Source organism: Talpa europaea (assembly GCF_964194135.1).
Source record: "Talpa europaea genome assembly, chromosome: 5".
Taxonomy (NCBI): Eukaryota; Metazoa; Chordata; class Mammalia; order Eulipotyphla; family Talpidae; genus Talpa; species Talpa europaea.
The window spans coordinates 48,861,731-48,879,281 of record NC_140071.1 but is presented as its reverse complement, the minus strand read 5'-3'; the positions used below and the strand labels follow the sequence as shown (position 1 = coordinate 48,879,281).

The window sequence follows — 17,551 nt, the reverse complement described above, 5'->3', positions numbered from 1 at the left end:
TCCCTAATTTGTTGCCTGTTCCCTAAGTAATGAAAAATTAATAAAGTAAGCCCTACAACTGCCCCCAGCTCCTTGCTTGAGAGAGTTTCCAGGTCATGATGTAGGAAGAAAGATTCTAGGCAAAGTCTGTGGTCTCCCTTAAATTGATAATGGTGCAGGAAGTCTAGAGAGGTGGCTAGGATTTGCAGTAAAGAGTACTGAAGAAGAGAGAAATACAATGAGGGAGAATTCTGTAGATCTTTAGAGGGTCTTCTTAAGCAGTTCTGATTGGTTATGTGTGTAAGGAAATTACCCAAGGTTAGGAAAAGAACGACGTGAAATGATTAGCTGTAATGATGCCTGGCATTTTCAAAGGGTAGAAATAGTACCTGTTCCTAATAAATAGTAAGACTAGAAAAAACTCAAAAATGATGAGAGGCTGAGGAATACACAAAAGAGTCTTGCCTCAGTAGAGGGAAATAATTACCCCCACACTGAACATTATTGTAAACCTGAATAACAAATATCTGAAACAAAACCCAAAGGAATCAAATTATTCCCAAGTAACTTAGCTGCATCCTACAACAAATCTCCAAAATATTTATAAGAACACGAAACTAGCCAGTATTCACCAAGGTAAATTTTACAATGCCTGGAAATAAACAGGAAAATACAACCCAAACAAAGGAAATAAAGCAATCAATTGAAAATGAGAACAGACAAATATTAGAATTAGCAAATAAGAACTATAACTTATTTCTCATGTTCAAAAGTTAGGTGAAGATATGGAAGATATGAGTCTTTTTTCTATCAAACTTCTCTAGAAATGAAAATTACAATGTATGAGATGAAAAATACACTGGATGAGGTTAACAATTAGACACTGCAGACAAAAAATTAGTGAATTCAAAGACACAGCAATGGGAACTGCACAGAAATGAAACACTGAAAAATGAGAATTTAAAAACATTAACAAATCATCAGTGAGTTGTGAAATGACTCCAGGCAATCCAGTATGTATATAAGGGGAGTTTTTAAAAGAGGAGGAGAGGAGAAAAATATCTGAAGAAATAATGTCTGAAAAAAAATTTTCTTAAACACTTTTTTAAAGATTTATTCATTTATTTATACAAGAACTGGGGTACAGGCCAGATGCATGGGAGGGTGAGAGGATTCACCAGAGACAGAGCAGGGAACAGAACAGGCAGACTGGCGAAATACACTGCTGAGGGGAGCAGCGGGCCATGACAGGAGAGGTCTGCTGTGCCATGTGGGACCCTCGCCGGCCGGCTAGGATAGAACCGTCACTGCAGAGGCTGCGGACAGCTTCACAGCGTGGCGCTCAACCGCCTGCGCCACCAGGGGAGGCCCTAATGTCTGAAATTTTTCAAATTTGATGAAACCTAGGGCTCCAAAAAGCTGAGTAAATCCAAAGCATAAAACACATGAAAAAAATTATACCATGACTTATCAGAATCAAATTTGCTTAAAAGGAGAGATATAGAGAACATCTTAAAAGCAGCCAGATGCGAAAACAGACATTGCTTAGGAAAACAAAGTTTAGAACAAAAGTATATTTCTTTTTGGAAACAATTAAGGAAGAAGACAGTACAGCAACATCTATAAAGTATTAAAAGAATTTCCAACCTGGAATTCTACACATAGCAAATATATCTTTCAAAAATGAAGGTACAGTAAACTTTTTCATAAAAGGAAAATTCAAAAGGATCAGCAGACCTCCAATACAATAAATATTAGGTAGTCCTAAAATAGGAAATCCTCCAGATGGAAGGAAAATGAGAGCAAATGAACATTAAGATCTACACATAGGAAAGGAAGTACCATAAATAGCAACTGCATGGAAGACATCTTTCCTTATTATTCAAACCTCTAAAAGAAACTGATTGCTTGAACAAAAATAATTACATTGTGTGAAATATAGAACATGCAAAAATAAAATATATGATAACACAAAAGTCAAGCATGGGAAAATGGAAGTGTATGTTTTGAGAATCTTATAGTATACATGAAATGGTATACTATCACTTAAAGGTAGACTGTAAGAAGTTAAAAATACATAGTATAAATGCTAAAGCTATAGCTAAAATAAAAAGAGCTATAGCTAATAAACCAACAAAAGAGATAAAGCAGAAAAAAATGTAAGGGTTGTGAGAAACTGAAAACAAATACTACACAGTAGATTTTAACCTAACTATGTCAAAAGACACTGTATAAAAAATATTTTATTTTTTATTTATTATTTTTTAAAGATTTATTTATTTATTTATACAAGCATTAGGTACAGTCAGAAGTGCGGGAGGGTGAGAGAATTCACCGAGCCAGAGCGGGGAACAGAACAAGCAGAGGACCAAAGTACACTGCTGAGGGGAGCAGCGGGCAGCAGGAGAGGTCTGCGCGCCGTGTGGGACCCTCTTCCGGTGGCCAGGGAGCAGCCGGGGATCGAACCGGCGCTCCAACGGCTGAGGGCAGCTTCGCAAGCCAGCGCTCAACCACTGTGCCACCGGGGAGGCCCAGTATAAAAGTATTTTAGAACCAATGTCTGGCATGATACTGTAAAGGGTAAACACTATAAAAAAATTATTTTTAAGTCTCTGGAAATACACTGGTCATAAGAGTATGTGGCAAATGAAGAAGCATCTATTCAACAATATGTATGAAAATTAGGTTTAAAAAAAGGCAAGAATTTATGTTATTTGAAGCAAAACTATTCCCTTCCTCTATTCCCAGCTCAATGAAATGGAGAGCCCACTTCAAACTGCTGCAGTCAAAACCAGGATTCCCTCTCCCTACAGCTCTCAGTCAGGGAGTTATCTTCCTGATGTCCTGAAGGACATCAGCATTTCTGCCCTCAGCTACTGTTGCTGAAGCGAAGTTGTGGGTAAGAGCAGCCAAGAGGTGGGGACTCCCTTCTCCAGCCTAGCCTACACCAGTGAGACAGAGGTTCAACCCTTGGAATGTCATCACTGAGACCTCAGGACTACAATCACCCTTACTGTGGCTTGTAAGGTAGTAGTGTCATGTCAGGAGAGGGAATGTGAACAAGAATAAAGCCACTTTGGCCCCTCCACCAAATGCTCAGCTCCAAAGTAAGGGTGACATTCATAGAAAAGATACCATATGCCCATTCCCAAACCATGGCACAGAGATTTCTGCTTGAGCTAGGTAGCAAGCCTTAAAACAGATAGTTCCTAATATCCTACCCTAGGAAATGACCTCATTTGCAACAGAGTATGGAGAACTTCAAGCTCAAAGGCACTCTCAAAAACAGCAAAGTTGTGGTGAAAGACTAATGGGAGTAAACTGGTAGATTCACTTGAGAGATACAGGTTAAACTATAGGTTGGCTTTAAAGAGAGAACTGTGGAGAAAGAAGAGCCTTGCTATAGTTAGAATAAGTCTCAATTACTAACCTAGAGAACTATCCCTTAAAGGAAGCAAACATCTGATTGGATTAGTCAGTAAATCAATTTATGTTCCCAAAACTTTGGAACCAAAGACAACTCCAATATATTATTTTTGTGTTTGTCTTAAATCCTTCAATCTGCAAAATAGTTGACTTAATTCTGATCTGAGAGCCTAAAGGTTCTCATGACTACAATGCCTAAAGCAATTCTAGAAGCATGATTTTCACTTGCTAAGAACATAATAGTTGCGCGCCTTCATTCAAGAAGCCCAGCCAATAATCAATCATTTATAAAATTCATTGGTTTCAGAGGAAAAATAGTAGAATACCTGTGTTTTGAATTCCAGAATGTTATTTCCTGGATTAATTCTTCCTAGTAATATCAGATCCTTTATTTGCATACGTTTCATACGTTTCTTTTTAGGTATTGTGTTATGGTTTAAAGATTTGTTAATAGTATGCTGAGGGTCTGACCCAGAGAAGCAGCGCTGGCTGTCATTTGCATGTGAAATAGAAAAAGCTGACTTTTTAAAATGTGGTTTGATCTGATGCTCAGTATCACTAGGTAAGGCAGCAATCATTTGATGTGCCAAGTGTTCTGATGTCCCCCTTGAGGGTTGCTGGGAAGTTTTTTTCCTGTTCATTCTTTTACGGCCACAATTGGAAAAAGCCTGATTACAAATAACAGTTGATGAATGGTCATTTTGGGCAAGTAGGCTTGCAGTTTCTGAATTATTTAATGTGCCAGTTACTGATGAAGGACCACAGGATTCATGCTCTTTGGCTATAGTTTCTGTAATTTTATCATGTGAACATTCTGCTCGAGCAGTGAAAGCAACAGGTTTGGATGGTAATTTAATCTTTTTAGTACCAACTGACTCTCTGGATTTTGATAACCCATCCGAGGTACAGTTATTGACATCTTGTTTAGAATTCAGCTCATTTCCAGGAAAGTCTGTCCTTCTCACTGTCTCCTTATTTAGAGGAGTGCTGGTATTTTGGCTGTCCCTCACTTCCAGAGACAACTGTGTTTCTTGAATGTTTCCATGAACAAGGCTGATGGGAGAAAGTGAACACGACTGAGGCGGCACTGAATTTTCCAGACTGGTAAGTTCTTGAATGGCATTTTCACTTGAGATTTCTGAGCTGGATGACAGCTTCCTCAAACTAAAATCAGACAGTGATGTAATATTCTTATAGTTTTGAATTTTCAGACTTATTTTTTTCTGTTTTTTTGCAACAACAAGAAGACTCTTCTGTCTTGTGGCCAGGTTAGACAGTTGTTCTCTCAGGACTCCATGCTTAAATGATTCTATGGATACCCTACAGAGAGAAACAGAAAGAGGGAAAAAACAGCAGAAAACTTATGTTACCAGTCATTTAGATTTTAAAGATACTTTCTCTCCATTTAAATTTAATCAATTTGAAGTACACAGAGGTCTACATGTGCAATGTATGTCCTTTAAGAAGAAAGTAATTTTTTACTTAAGTGGGTTTGCCTTTGTTTTTGTGGAGGTGATGGCATATATTGATTGCTATCTACATTCATATTCCTATCACTATTCAGTTTAGGACTGACTCTAGACTTTTAAAGTCTAAACGAAAGCTTGGATTTTCTGTCCAGATATCTATTAGTTCTCTAGCTAGAAGGTACAGATTGATAGCAGAGGAACACCAGTCTTTAAACTTGGAGTTTGCTTACCCAATGGAAATGTGTAACAGGAAGTAAAATCTGGGAGTAAGTTTTACATAAGTTCCCCTAGCTATGGAGGAATAAGATTGTTTTGTGAGCAATCATACTTAAAGTAGACCTGAAAAATGTATTAATTAGGTAATAACTATAGCTGTGTTTTGAAACCATACTGAGAAATATTTCAGTACAGAGGGACTATGGAGATAAGCATTATCCTGTGAGCCTTCCCCAAGCCACATCTCTCAGGAGTTTGAGAACCTAGTGGGAGCAATGGCTCAACAGTTTTGCTTTTCAGTTATACCTATCTAGGCACACAGACCTCCCAGAATACTGAATACTTTGTTTCTAGTGGCTTTCAAACTTCCTGGTGTCAGAACGTTTTTATAATTTAAAAATTGAAGAACCCAAAAAGTTTTTGCTTCTATATGCATCATATCACATTTGCTGTTTTAGAAAAATAAAACCAAGAAAAATGTAAAAGTAAAAAGCACACATTAAATTGGCTATTAGATTGATATCACATGTCATGTGACCTCTAGAAAATCTCACTGTACAGTCATGAAAGAACGAGAGAGAAAAGGCAAATAACATCCAGATGTCATCATAAAAATAATTTTGATTTCACAGGGGACTTGAAATGATCAGGGATCCCCCAAAGGTACACGGACCATGTTTTAATAGCAGGTACTTTTAAGGAGAACTAATCATAAAGATATTTGCCCCTCTTCTCACAATTTAGAATTATTATCATCAAGCAGACTGGGTGTTAAAGTGAGTAGTAGGTGTAAGTAGAATAAGTAACAAGAAAAATCAGATAAGCAAACAACAAATATAAAATGCAGGAAGCTGATAGAGGAGAAAAAAAAATTCATGACATCACACTTAAAAATATGTGAAATGGGGGCCTCCCTGGTGGCACAAGGGGTTAAGATGCAACCTACGAAGCTGTTGCAGCCGCTGCAGTGCAAGTTCAATCCCCTGCCCACATGGTGCATCAGATCTCTCCTGATTTGCCCGCTGCTCCCCTCAGCAGTATATTTCAGTCAATCTGCCTGTTCTGTTCCCCACTCTGTCTCTGGTGAATTCTCTCACCCCCCACAACTCTGGCCTGTACCCCAATTCTTGTATGCATAAATAAAAAAATCTTAAAAAAATATGTAAAATGAAGAATTCAGGTAGAAAATAAATCTGCTTTTTAGATCACAAGCTTTTAAGCACTATAGCAATATTAATAAGGTATATTTTAAACCATGGGCCATAAGAGGAAAATTGTAGCTAATATTGTCCAAAGTCCCTTAGGAAATATCCTACAGTCAACCTGTGGTTCCTATATGTTCTTTTGCTTCATATTAAGAGAAAAATAGAAAAGAATATGATACTTATTCACTAGAGACAAAGACAAAATGGGGATAAATAGTATATTTATAACTAAAAATAGAAAGCTCATTTTTAAATAAGTTCAGGAAAAAAACTAAATATTCAGGGCCTCCCTTGTGGCGCAAGGGGTTAAGTCTCAGCACTATCAAGGTATCTCCAGTCACTGTGGCACAAGTTCGATCCCCAGCCAGGGAGCTGACCTACATGGTGCAGCAGACGTCTCCTGTTTCGCCCATTGCTCCCCTCAGCAGTGTATTTCAGTAGAGCTGCCTGTTCTGTTCCCTACTCTGTCTCTGGTGAATCCTCTCATATAACCACTCCCCCGCACCTCTGGTTTACACCCCAGTTTTGTACTCATAAATAAATAAATCTTTTAAAAAATATTAAATGTTCAATAGATGCCAAATGATTATAAGTATACAAGAGATATACATGTAATTATTAAACTTCTCTATGACTTTTTCCCTTATCGATCTGATTTTTATTTGCCAACCTAGAAGAAACCAGAGGAGTACAGAATGATTTTCTTTATGCTCTAATATATCTTTCTGAAAGGTACAAATGGAGGTTATAGTTTAGATGACCCAATAAAGTCATTTTGGTCCAAAGCAATATTTGCATTCTTAAAAAATTCTAGGTCTAACTTTTGTAAGCTAATAACGGATAAATTCTGAAAACTCTTAAACACTCCTATTTTTTTCACTCACCTGTATTTTTTAGCCAGATCATCTCTCTCTGCCTTCTGTTTGGCAAGTATGCTGTTCATAACCTCTTTTATCTCTAACATCTTTTCAATATATTGTTCTAGAAACATAGTGATAAAATAGTCAGTTAACTGAGAGCTAGCAAATGTCAAATTCGGTCACACAGAACTTAATCTTCCTGTTAATTTTTAAAAGCCATTTCCATATTATTTTCCCCAATAGTAACAGCCAGATACAAAAGTCAAGTCGTATTTAATTGTCAGCCTATGAAAGTACCCCGAGGTGTATAGGTAGGTACACTATACCCAGGAAGAATAGGTCAGCCCAAATCCTAATTTGGGCTACTCCACTGAGTAAGCTCCATGAAACCCAGACAAATCACATGACCTTATAATTAGCTTCTGTATTTGTGAAATGAGGGTAGTGAAAAAAGTTAAAAAATATTTATTTTTTAAAATACAAAAGGTCTACTTCTCATTACCAAACATTTCTCAAACAACAAGAATGTTCACACAGAACAAAAATGAAAGAGCATCCCACTCACCCTCCTGTTTCTGATCTACTTTTCTCCGCAAAGGAAACTGCTGTTAATACTTCAATAGGTGTGAGTATAAAATTCTTTATTATTTAAATTATTGTTTACATATCTATATTATATCAGTATCTATATTATATGTACTTTAAATTAAAAATCATGTTACAAGTAATTATTCTTTACTCTTAATACTTAGATGGAGCCATACAATATCTATGGTCACTTATAGATCCCATAAATTACTTTATAATAACTATTAATTCTTAAATTTTTCTTGCTTTCTTTCACTGTTACTAAGAAAAAGTATCATGACCTCACCATACCACAAATCTACAGAATTTACATGTAAATGTCATGTATGTACATTTATATATTGACAAATAGAAAGCTGAAAGGTTTAAAGGAATACATTTTATTTTTATTTTTTCAATAAAAACTCATATTTACTTAGAAGCATTCAGAATATCAATAAAACAGCTTCAACATTTTTTTTCAATTACAGAGTGATGTTAACAGAATAGTTAACTAAATGGTGTTAACTATTAGTTAACTAAATGTTAATGTTAACTAACTGAACTAAATGTTCAGTTAACAGAATAGTTAATAATTATTTCATATAAGCTGCATCAGAGACAAGTGAAAATGAAAAAGCACCATCCCCATATAGAACTAATTTGTGCTGTGTAACAAGAACTTGTTTTAAATTTCCATGCCAATTTACAATCTCCAAATTGTATCAGACAAGGTTAGTGTCACTGCTACACATTCTCTTATCTGTTTTTAAGGTTTAGGTGAGCTAGACAAAGCTGAGGAGCCAAAGAATAATATAATCTCATCTCAAATGACTATCATTTTTTCTAATTAAAATTTTTTATTATGATTTTAGGGTTACATTTTTACTCCTTCGTATGTTTAAATGCGTCACTCACCCTCCCCCAATCCACCCTTGAATACCTATCCTCTTTCTTTCTTTATCCCTTCCTCCCTCTTTTCTCAAGTCACTATCTTATGCTTTTTTGTTACTCTTCATCTAAACATACCAGTAGTTATCTCTGATTATGGTTATAAATTCAAAGTATTTATACTACACTCTGTCTAGAAATACCTTTATAGTTACACAAACTACTGTGTTTGCATCACTAATTCCTAGTTACCATTGCTAGCACTTAAATACTCTAGCCACTTTTTCAGCTACTGAGTTTTAGCATAAACATACACCTTAAAGAGTAGATGAATTAAGAAAGACTTTGGATGCCTAAAATATTCAAACCTGAGTACAAGTCCTATTTACCTGCATCTTCAGGGGTTCTTATTTCAAACTCCAGCAAATTTTCTTGCTTTTCTTCTACATCTTGTAGAATGGCACTGATGGTCTGATGCTATCAGATTAAAATATTAAAAGCTTCATTACAAGAAGGTAGATATTTCCCTTTGATACACCACTGACAAATAAGCAGTGAAAAGGCTAAAGGAAGAGTTGCTAAAAAATGTTCATTTTTTTTTTATGTTCAAATGTAGTCATGCTTTAATTTTAACTGTGTAAATGTTGCATAATTGGAAAAAAAGTAAACTTAAATATCAGTATGTCATGATTTCTATAGATATAACTCTTGGAAAATAGAATGTAAGAGCAGCAACCATATAAAGAATCATTTTTCACTAGCTTGTAAAATTATATGTGTAGGACAAAAAATAAACAACTCAGTATATAATACGTAAAGATCATATCTACACACCAAATTCATGTTCAGACTCTATGACTTGTACACTATAAAACTTAGATTGAACAGTCTTAGAAATACGAAATACTGTCTCAAAACTCACAAAAGTGATTTAAAACCACCTCTTTATGTCCTTGTTCATACTATACTTCCTGTCCAGAATGCCTTCAATTTACATTGCATCGATCCCTCTTTCATGTAAGGGATGGAATCATGGAGTAACCCCTATAACCAGGCTGCCTGGATGTGAATTCTGGCTCCACCTCTTCCTAGTTGATTATTCCAGCAAGTTACTTATCCTTTCTTTGCCTGATTTGAGTAATACATGTAAAAAGCTCAGACCAGTGTCAGCACCAAGTAAAAGCTCAATAAATATTGTTTAGTATTATTATAAAACCCATCTCATACACAAAATCTCTACTGAGTTACTTTCAGTACACAATTAGCCAAAACAAAGAGACATTCTACATATTAGGAGAAAATTTTTGCACTCTATACAACTGATAAGGGACTGATCACAAATATCTACAAAGAACTCATACAACTCACCAAAGTAAACAATCCAGCCAAAAAATGGGCAGAAGAGCTAAAAAGACACTTCTCCAAAGAGGAAATGCAAATGACTAACATGTATATGAGAAAATGTTCACCATCTCTTATAATCAGAGAAATGCAAATCAAAACCACAAAGAGATACTACCTTACACCAGTAAGAATGGCACATTTTAAAAAAACTAGCCACAACAAATGTTGGTGAGGATGTGGAGAAAAAGGAACTCTCCTACACTGCTGGTAGGAATGCAAAGTGGTCCAACCGCTATGGACCGCTATGGAAAGTTGTGTGGACGTTCCTCAAACTACTGAAAATGGAGCTCTAGTATGACCCAGCATTCCACTCCTAGGCTACCCAAAGGTTACAAAAACATTAATTCAAATGGATAGCTGCACCCATTTATTTATTGCAGCACTATTTATAATAGATAAGATATGGAAACAACCCAAATGCCCAAAATAGATGACTGGATCAAGATGTGGTATATATATACAATGGAATACTATTCAGCAATTTGCAGCAACATCAATGGAGCTAGAAGGGATTATGTACAGTGAAATAAAAGAGAAGGAAAAAAATATATGGATGTTTAACTTATAGGAGGAACATAGAGGAACCGAATAAGGGATTAGGAAAAAAATTATAATAAATAAAAAATACAAAATTAACAGGCAACTATAGGGACTCCCTGGTGGTGCAAGAGATAAGACGAAACCTATGAAGCAATTCACAGCCACTGCAGCATGAGTTCAAATCCCAGCCAGCCAGGGAGCAGTCCACATGGTACAGCAGACCTCTCCTGACTCGCCCCACTGATCCCCTCAGCAGTGTACTTCAGTCAATCTGCCTGTTCTGTTCCCCACTGTGTCTCTGGTGAATCCTCTCACTGCCCATCCCCACACCTCTGGCCTGTACCCCAGCTCTTGTGTGCATAAATAAATAAATCTTTAAAAAAGAAAAAACAGGCAACTATAAATCAGAGACATTCTGCAGATGAGGGGGAGGGAGAGAGATCCGTAAGAGTGGGAAGAGCACAGGGGACTATGGTGATGGTGCACGGGTTAATTGGTGGTGGGAGTTATATGGAGACTACACCTGACAGAAGAAAGCAAACATTGCACAAAAATGAACAATGATGTAATATATACATAAATATATTTTTTTAAAAGAATGTCAGCACAACATAATTTAACATTAGTATGTACAGTACCTTGTACATAATTTTTTAAGATCATGCAGGTAGGAGCATGATTTTTATATTTGTAAATTGTTTCACATTGCTGGATGTGTATAGTTGCTCAAAAAACGACAACTGGTGAGTTGATTCATGTTATCTGCCCTTTAATTTATTCTCAATATTCATTGACTTTTTTTTAAATGTGTAGCTTCTCAGAGTCTTCTGAGGTACATTGCTCTGAAATTTTACTTTAATGCCCGAAAATGATGTGGAAAATGCATGTAATAAAATCATCCAATTATGTGGAACAGAAATTTCACTGCTTCTTTCATGAAATGTGTTAAAGTGAAACTACAAAATATAAATATGCAAAACAAACTGAGGTTTACCTGTTTATATTGGATGGCAATGGTTATAAAAATAAACTAAAGGTCTGAATTTGTGTCTGGTTAAGCCTCTATGTACATGTTAGGATAAAGGAAAACATCTTTTGATAATAACTTTGCTTTCCATTTTGCCTCATATTGTGGATGCACTCAATCTCGACCATAATGGACCATATTTTTTACTCCACTCCAACTCCACATTCTACCATAGAGTGTCCGGCATAACCTTCCCATTAAGATCTCCCTTCTCAATCCTTCATTAGAGCTTGTTTAAAAAAAAAAAAAAAAGGAAAGAAAGAAAACCCTAAACTAGGAATTTTCTTTGGAAGAAGCAGCTTTAGACAGTTTATATTCTATTTACTGTAAAACTTCACTATGATTTTATTCCAAATTTGCTATTTTTACTATGGCAGGACCATTTTTGCCTTTGAGACCTCTTTTGTAATTTTGCACAAAATAACGCAGTGGTTAAGAGCACAGATTCCAGAGCTAGACTGCCTGGAGTTTAATTCTGGTATTGCTATTTACTTAATAGAAATGTGATTGTGGAATAAGTTATTTAATCTCTCTTACTGCAGCTTCCTCATCTGTAAAGAGGGAGGTAATGATAATAATAAAACCCACCTAGAAGGCTTACTATGAATATTAAATGAGTTAATATAAAGTACTCTGTGAGCACAGCATGACACATTATATACACAGTAAATGCCAACTATTATTATAATTCTGTTATTGTTTCTATATCTAATCTATAAGGAGATAGAGAGGGAAGCTGCTTACATGTAGCTGCTTATATACAAAGCAGCATAAAACTAAAATCATCTCATTTCCTTAGTATCTGGTCATACAATCACCCCCTACTTCCAATTTGGTTTGAAATTTCTAATCTTCAAAAACAATTTACATTTACCAAAGAAATAATCATTAAAGTCCTTATATTTCTTCTGAACTTTTTTTTAAGTTGGTTTATTTAGACTCATATTTCCATTGCATTTTCTGAGTCTTGGCAACTAAAATATTATTTTTTCTTTTTATTTTCTTTCTTTCTTTTTAAAGATTTATTTATTTATTTATTTATTTATTTATTTATTTATTTATTTATTTATTTATACAAGAATGAGAGTACAGGCCAGAGGCAGACAGGAGAGGTCTTCAGTGCCATGTGGGTATTTCCCAGGCCAGCGGGAAATCAAACCCATGCTGCAGAGGGTGTGGACAGCTTCACAGCGCTGCGCTCAACTCCCTGCGCCACCAAGAGGCCCCTTTCTTTTTTTTTAAGATTTATTTATTTATACAAGAATTGGTGTACAGGCCAGAAGCATGGGAGGGTGAGAGAATTCACCAGAGACAGAGTGGGGAGCAGAACAGGCAGACGGACCAAAAACACTGCTGAGGGCCTCCCCGGTGGCGCAGCGGTTGAGTGCTGGGTTGCGAAGCTGCCCGCAGCCTCTGCTGCGCCGGTTCGATCCCTGGCTGCTCCCCGGCCACCGGAGGAGGGTCCCACATGGCGCGCAGACCTCTCCTGCCGCCCGCTGCTCCCCTCAGCAGTGTACTTCGGTCCTTCTCCCTGCTCTGCTCCCTGCTCTGGCTCTGGTGAATTCTCTCACCCTCCCGCGCTTCTGATTGTGCCCAGTGCATGTATAAACAAAAAACAAACAAAACAAATAAAATAAATAAATAAATAAAACATGCCTCTATTTAAAAAAAAAAAAACAAACACTGCTGAGGGCAGCAGCAGCGGGAGAGACAGGAGAGGTCTGCTGTGCCAGGTGGGCATCTCTGGCAGGGAATCGAACACGTCCTACAGAGGCTATGGACAGCTTCATAGCACTGTGCTCAACCCACTTGCCACCAGGGAGGCCCAAAGACATTATTTCTGAGGCAAATACCCATATAGTCAGTAACAACAGGATGGTTTTCCTATAATGTTCTAATCTTCATATGAAAATTTAACTTAATGTTACTTATGGTCAATATGGTGGGTTGAGCTGATACACAAGGATCCCTGTCTAATCCAAATACATGAAAACATGGGAGAGAGATGGGGGGAGGGGGAATTGGGAGAAGGGAGGGAGGGAAACGGGGCAAGGGCGGGGGAAGCGGGAGAGGGAGGGAGGGTAGGATATGGAGGCAGGGAGGAAATGAGAAAGGGAGGAAGGGAGAGAGCGAGATTGAGAGAGAGAGAGACTGAGACCCCCATACACACTCCCATACCTAGTACAGGGAATAAGAAAAGAAAGGGAAATTTCCTGGTTCCAGAAACTAAGTTAGCAGTGGCCTATGGGAGATTTGGAACAAACACAAGTATTAGGGGCTGGGTTTTTAATATCCATACAGGAACAGAAAATAAGATTGCAGGTGCACATGAGACAGGCATTAGAATAAAGTCTCTACATAAAGTTAGAGACCTTGAATAAGCACCCTTTAGAGTAAATAAGGGTTAGAAAAACTTGTCACCTATCTAGGGCTTTGCGTAGAAAATTAGAGACCCAAACTGAAGCCATACATGTATATTAGAACTAATTTTATATAATCTGTGTGGTTCAAGAGACTAAACTGAGAAATTAGCATACAAACTGGTGTGATACTGATAAACCTCCAGGGACCCAGTAGAGGCAAATGTTAATACAAAATCTAGGCACACCAAAGTTCCCACAGCAAACAATCTTCCATGAAATGAGACTATAATACAACATTACAAACCACTGAAAGAATCATGTTATCATGACAAAGTCAGAAGGTGAGTTTAAAATCCTCTAAAAGTATTTGTAAAGGGTTTTGTTTTTTTTTTAACGATACCAATACTGTAAGGCAAAAGCAGGACAGTGTTATTTTGCTTTGCTTTATTTTCAAAAGAATTCAAAAAAGCAAACAAAACTTCTAAAAATAAAGAAGTCATTGAAATTAAAAGCTCAAATGTATAGGTTAAATATTTAGAAATATTTGAGTAAAGAAATAATGAATTTAAAGAGAAATCACGCAGAATACAGTGCAGAGAATGAAAGAGATGGAAAATATAAAAAAGATATTTAGGAGATATGGAGACTGGTTTTCCAGACATCTAGGAATTCCAAAATATACTGAGAATGGAGGAGAGGTAATATCCAAAGATGTAACAGCTGAGTTCCCAGAATACACATGAGAAACATGTTCCAGATTAAAGGAGGACATCTAGTCCAGAGTAAATGAATAAAAACACATCCACATTTAGCTACAAACTAAGCTATAGAACATAAAAGAGTAAAGGAAAAATCTTAATAACTGCAAAATTAAAAGACACATTGTCTATGGGAATAATTAGTTTGACTACTGCATTTTCATTTATTACAACAGATATTAGGAAATAATGCAAAATATTTCTGAAGTGCTGAGGCAAATGCAATTAGGTTGATTATCTCTTAAAAGAAAGTCTAAATTAGTTCATTCATCATAATTTACATTGAATTACTGACATTTCCCCCTCTACGGTAACTAACAAAAGTAGGTAAGAAGTCTAGTCAACATATATAATCTGATTCAAAATAATATGATTTTAGCCAAAGATACAACTTTACTGAGGGGTTTCACATATAGCAGACACTATTGCTATAAATCATGTGCAATCCAGCTGACTAAACCAGATTGATTTCCTCTTCTCTGTCTGATGTCCATGTTCTTTCTGCCTACTAGAGATTCTAGACACTTTCTGGGACTAAATCAGTTTAGACACACTATGACATTGACAGCATCTAAGAGACAAGAAGTAGTCAAAGAACTCAACCTAGGTGTAAGGGACAGCAGTTAATCCATGATTTTTGTAGTTAGTGCAGAGTATTGAGGGATAACCACATAATATATCCTCCTGGCTCTTTTTGTTTGACTATACTATGCTATTGTCATATGATAAAAAAGCCTTTTTCAACCTGCATGTCCTTAAAATGGAAAGCGGTCTACCAATAGTCAATGGTTGGCTATTCAAAAAAAATGGCATTTTCTAGGCTGAAGACTGGAAGGATTTCAAGTTCACTCACCACAGGAGGGCTTTCTCTTGGCTTTTTTTGGCGTGCAAGAGAAGACAGATCAACAGTTTTGCAATCATCACAAAAACACTGCTTATTTCTTTTTGATCGAACAGCAGGAATTTTTTCTTTAAAAATTAGAAAATATAATAAGAGCATACAAAAACTTAGCTTCATTTTATCAATTGTAATGGTGATAGGGTGGAAAGGATAAATTAAGACTACAATTATAATACATTAATGTTCATCAGGATCTATTTATTATTATGATCATCAATGGACTAATTACAGCTAACTCTGACTGAATATTTATCACATGTTAGATATGAAATTCTTGTCCTGAATCATCTTATTTAATCTTCATATGAGCCTTACATTGTAAGATAGTTTGTTATACTCGTTTTACAAAAGAAAGTGAAGCTTTCTCTGATGTAGATGATTCCAAAGTCCTCTATAATTGACTCTCTCTGTAAAGTTTCCTCTGACCCTCTTTCAATTCTGGACTCCCTTTCTCAATATAACTATTGTACCTTATACCCTTCAATTCCCTTTGGGGTACCTGACCAAGAAAATATATACATAAGAAGCAACAGACAAGTAGGCATAGATACACCACTTTATAACAGAGTGCCCACAACTCCATATGCAAGGCTTCTCTGGTAAGCTGAGCTGATATAAACCATGGGACTTAAAAAACCTTCAGATATGGCTGTGCAGAGGGAGAGAGCCATAGTAAAGGCTCTAAGAAAGACCCTGGCCTCCAGAGACTTAGCATATGGTAGCAGGCAATGAAAAAGGGAATCTCAGATCAGCCTTACCTTACCTACATGTTCTCTAGCTGCCTACTGATATATGGCACAATGATTATCCTTAGTTCTGGCCAAAAATACTGGTAATATAATTCCTCCTTGGAAATCAACTATTAATAAGGACAAAAGTCAGCTAAGAGAGAATTATGTGACAGGGTTCTCTTCCCAATGTAGTCCTCATAGAGAGCAGGCAAATGGTTTTTTCTTCTATGAGTTAAGGTTCAAGGATGAGGAAAAAGGAAAAACAATTCCCTCTCCTTAACACTTAAGTTGTATTTAATTGCCTAATTTGTGGTTGGTCTCCCCACAAGACTTGAAGTTCTTCATGGGCAAGCAAGTTCATAGCAACAAATCTGTTTTCTAAATTAGTGTTCACTATATGCTCAGTACTTATGAAAAAATTAGTTTTATTATTTAAATGCAAACTATTGCCCAAAAATGGTTCATAAAATTTTTCCTGACTGTATTTCTTGAAACATTCTTTCTATTACGCTATAGACATATGCATATTTTACTTAACATAATCACATTCTAGCATTAGAATATTAGATTTTTGAAAAGCTGTTATTGATCCAGCCTTTGTATGAATCATTACAAAATTTGAAGTAATGGAATATTACTTGTAAAGAGTTTGTGGAAATGTTATCCTTTCCCAGCTCTACTACAAGTAAAACAATTGGTGTAGTTTTAGTTATACCTTGAACTTAGACCCAAAGTTAGGGAGATCAGCATGTTTCATGAATGAATGGGTTTCATTTCAATATGTAACTCCATCCAATATTATCATATGATCTATAAATTAAACCAAGCTTAGCGATGCAAATTTCTAAAAACAAATAATGCTTTTCAAGAGTTTAATAAACATAACAAAATATCTGTCAATTATGAAACTAAACCACAAATAAGATTTTATATTCTAAGCAGAGGTATACCACCCGTATAAAATAGCAAGCAATACTAACATACATACCAGTAACAACAGCATTAGTCTCATCTCTATTATCAGTTTCTATAGCACCATAAGATTTTAGCAGCTCTTCCATCTTTATATCATCAGCTTCATCCAAAGCAGTTTTTTGGTTTTGATCTTTTTGATTAGGGTCTGCTCCATGTTGTAGAAGAATCTCAGCTGCCTATTAAGTATTTTGCTACAGTTATTTCCATAGACAAGGGACAAGATATACTGCCCCACCCAA

The 17,551-nt window shown here is 36.2% G+C and overlaps 1 protein-coding gene across 1 annotated transcript in view; it reads right to left on the bottom strand.

Annotated features, from left to right (window-relative positions):
* Positions 1-17,551, bottom strand: part of ANKRD31 (ankyrin repeat domain 31) — a gene marked incomplete at its 3' end in the record, with an annotated part of 75,692 nt that overhangs the window by 14,973 nt on the left and 43,168 nt on the right. The window contains exons 16-20 of the mRNA XM_084232935.1: positions 17,326-17,488; positions 15,559-15,674; positions 9,003-9,090; positions 7,180-7,276; positions 3,732-4,725 (exon numbers count right to left, since the gene is read on the bottom strand). Of these exons, the coding sequence (XP_084089061.1) occupies positions 3,732-4,725; positions 7,180-7,276; positions 9,003-9,090; positions 15,559-15,674; positions 17,326-17,488 (1,458 nt within the window). The remainder of the gene's footprint in view (positions 1-3,731; positions 4,726-7,179; positions 7,277-9,002; positions 9,091-15,558; positions 15,675-17,325; positions 17,489-17,551) is intronic.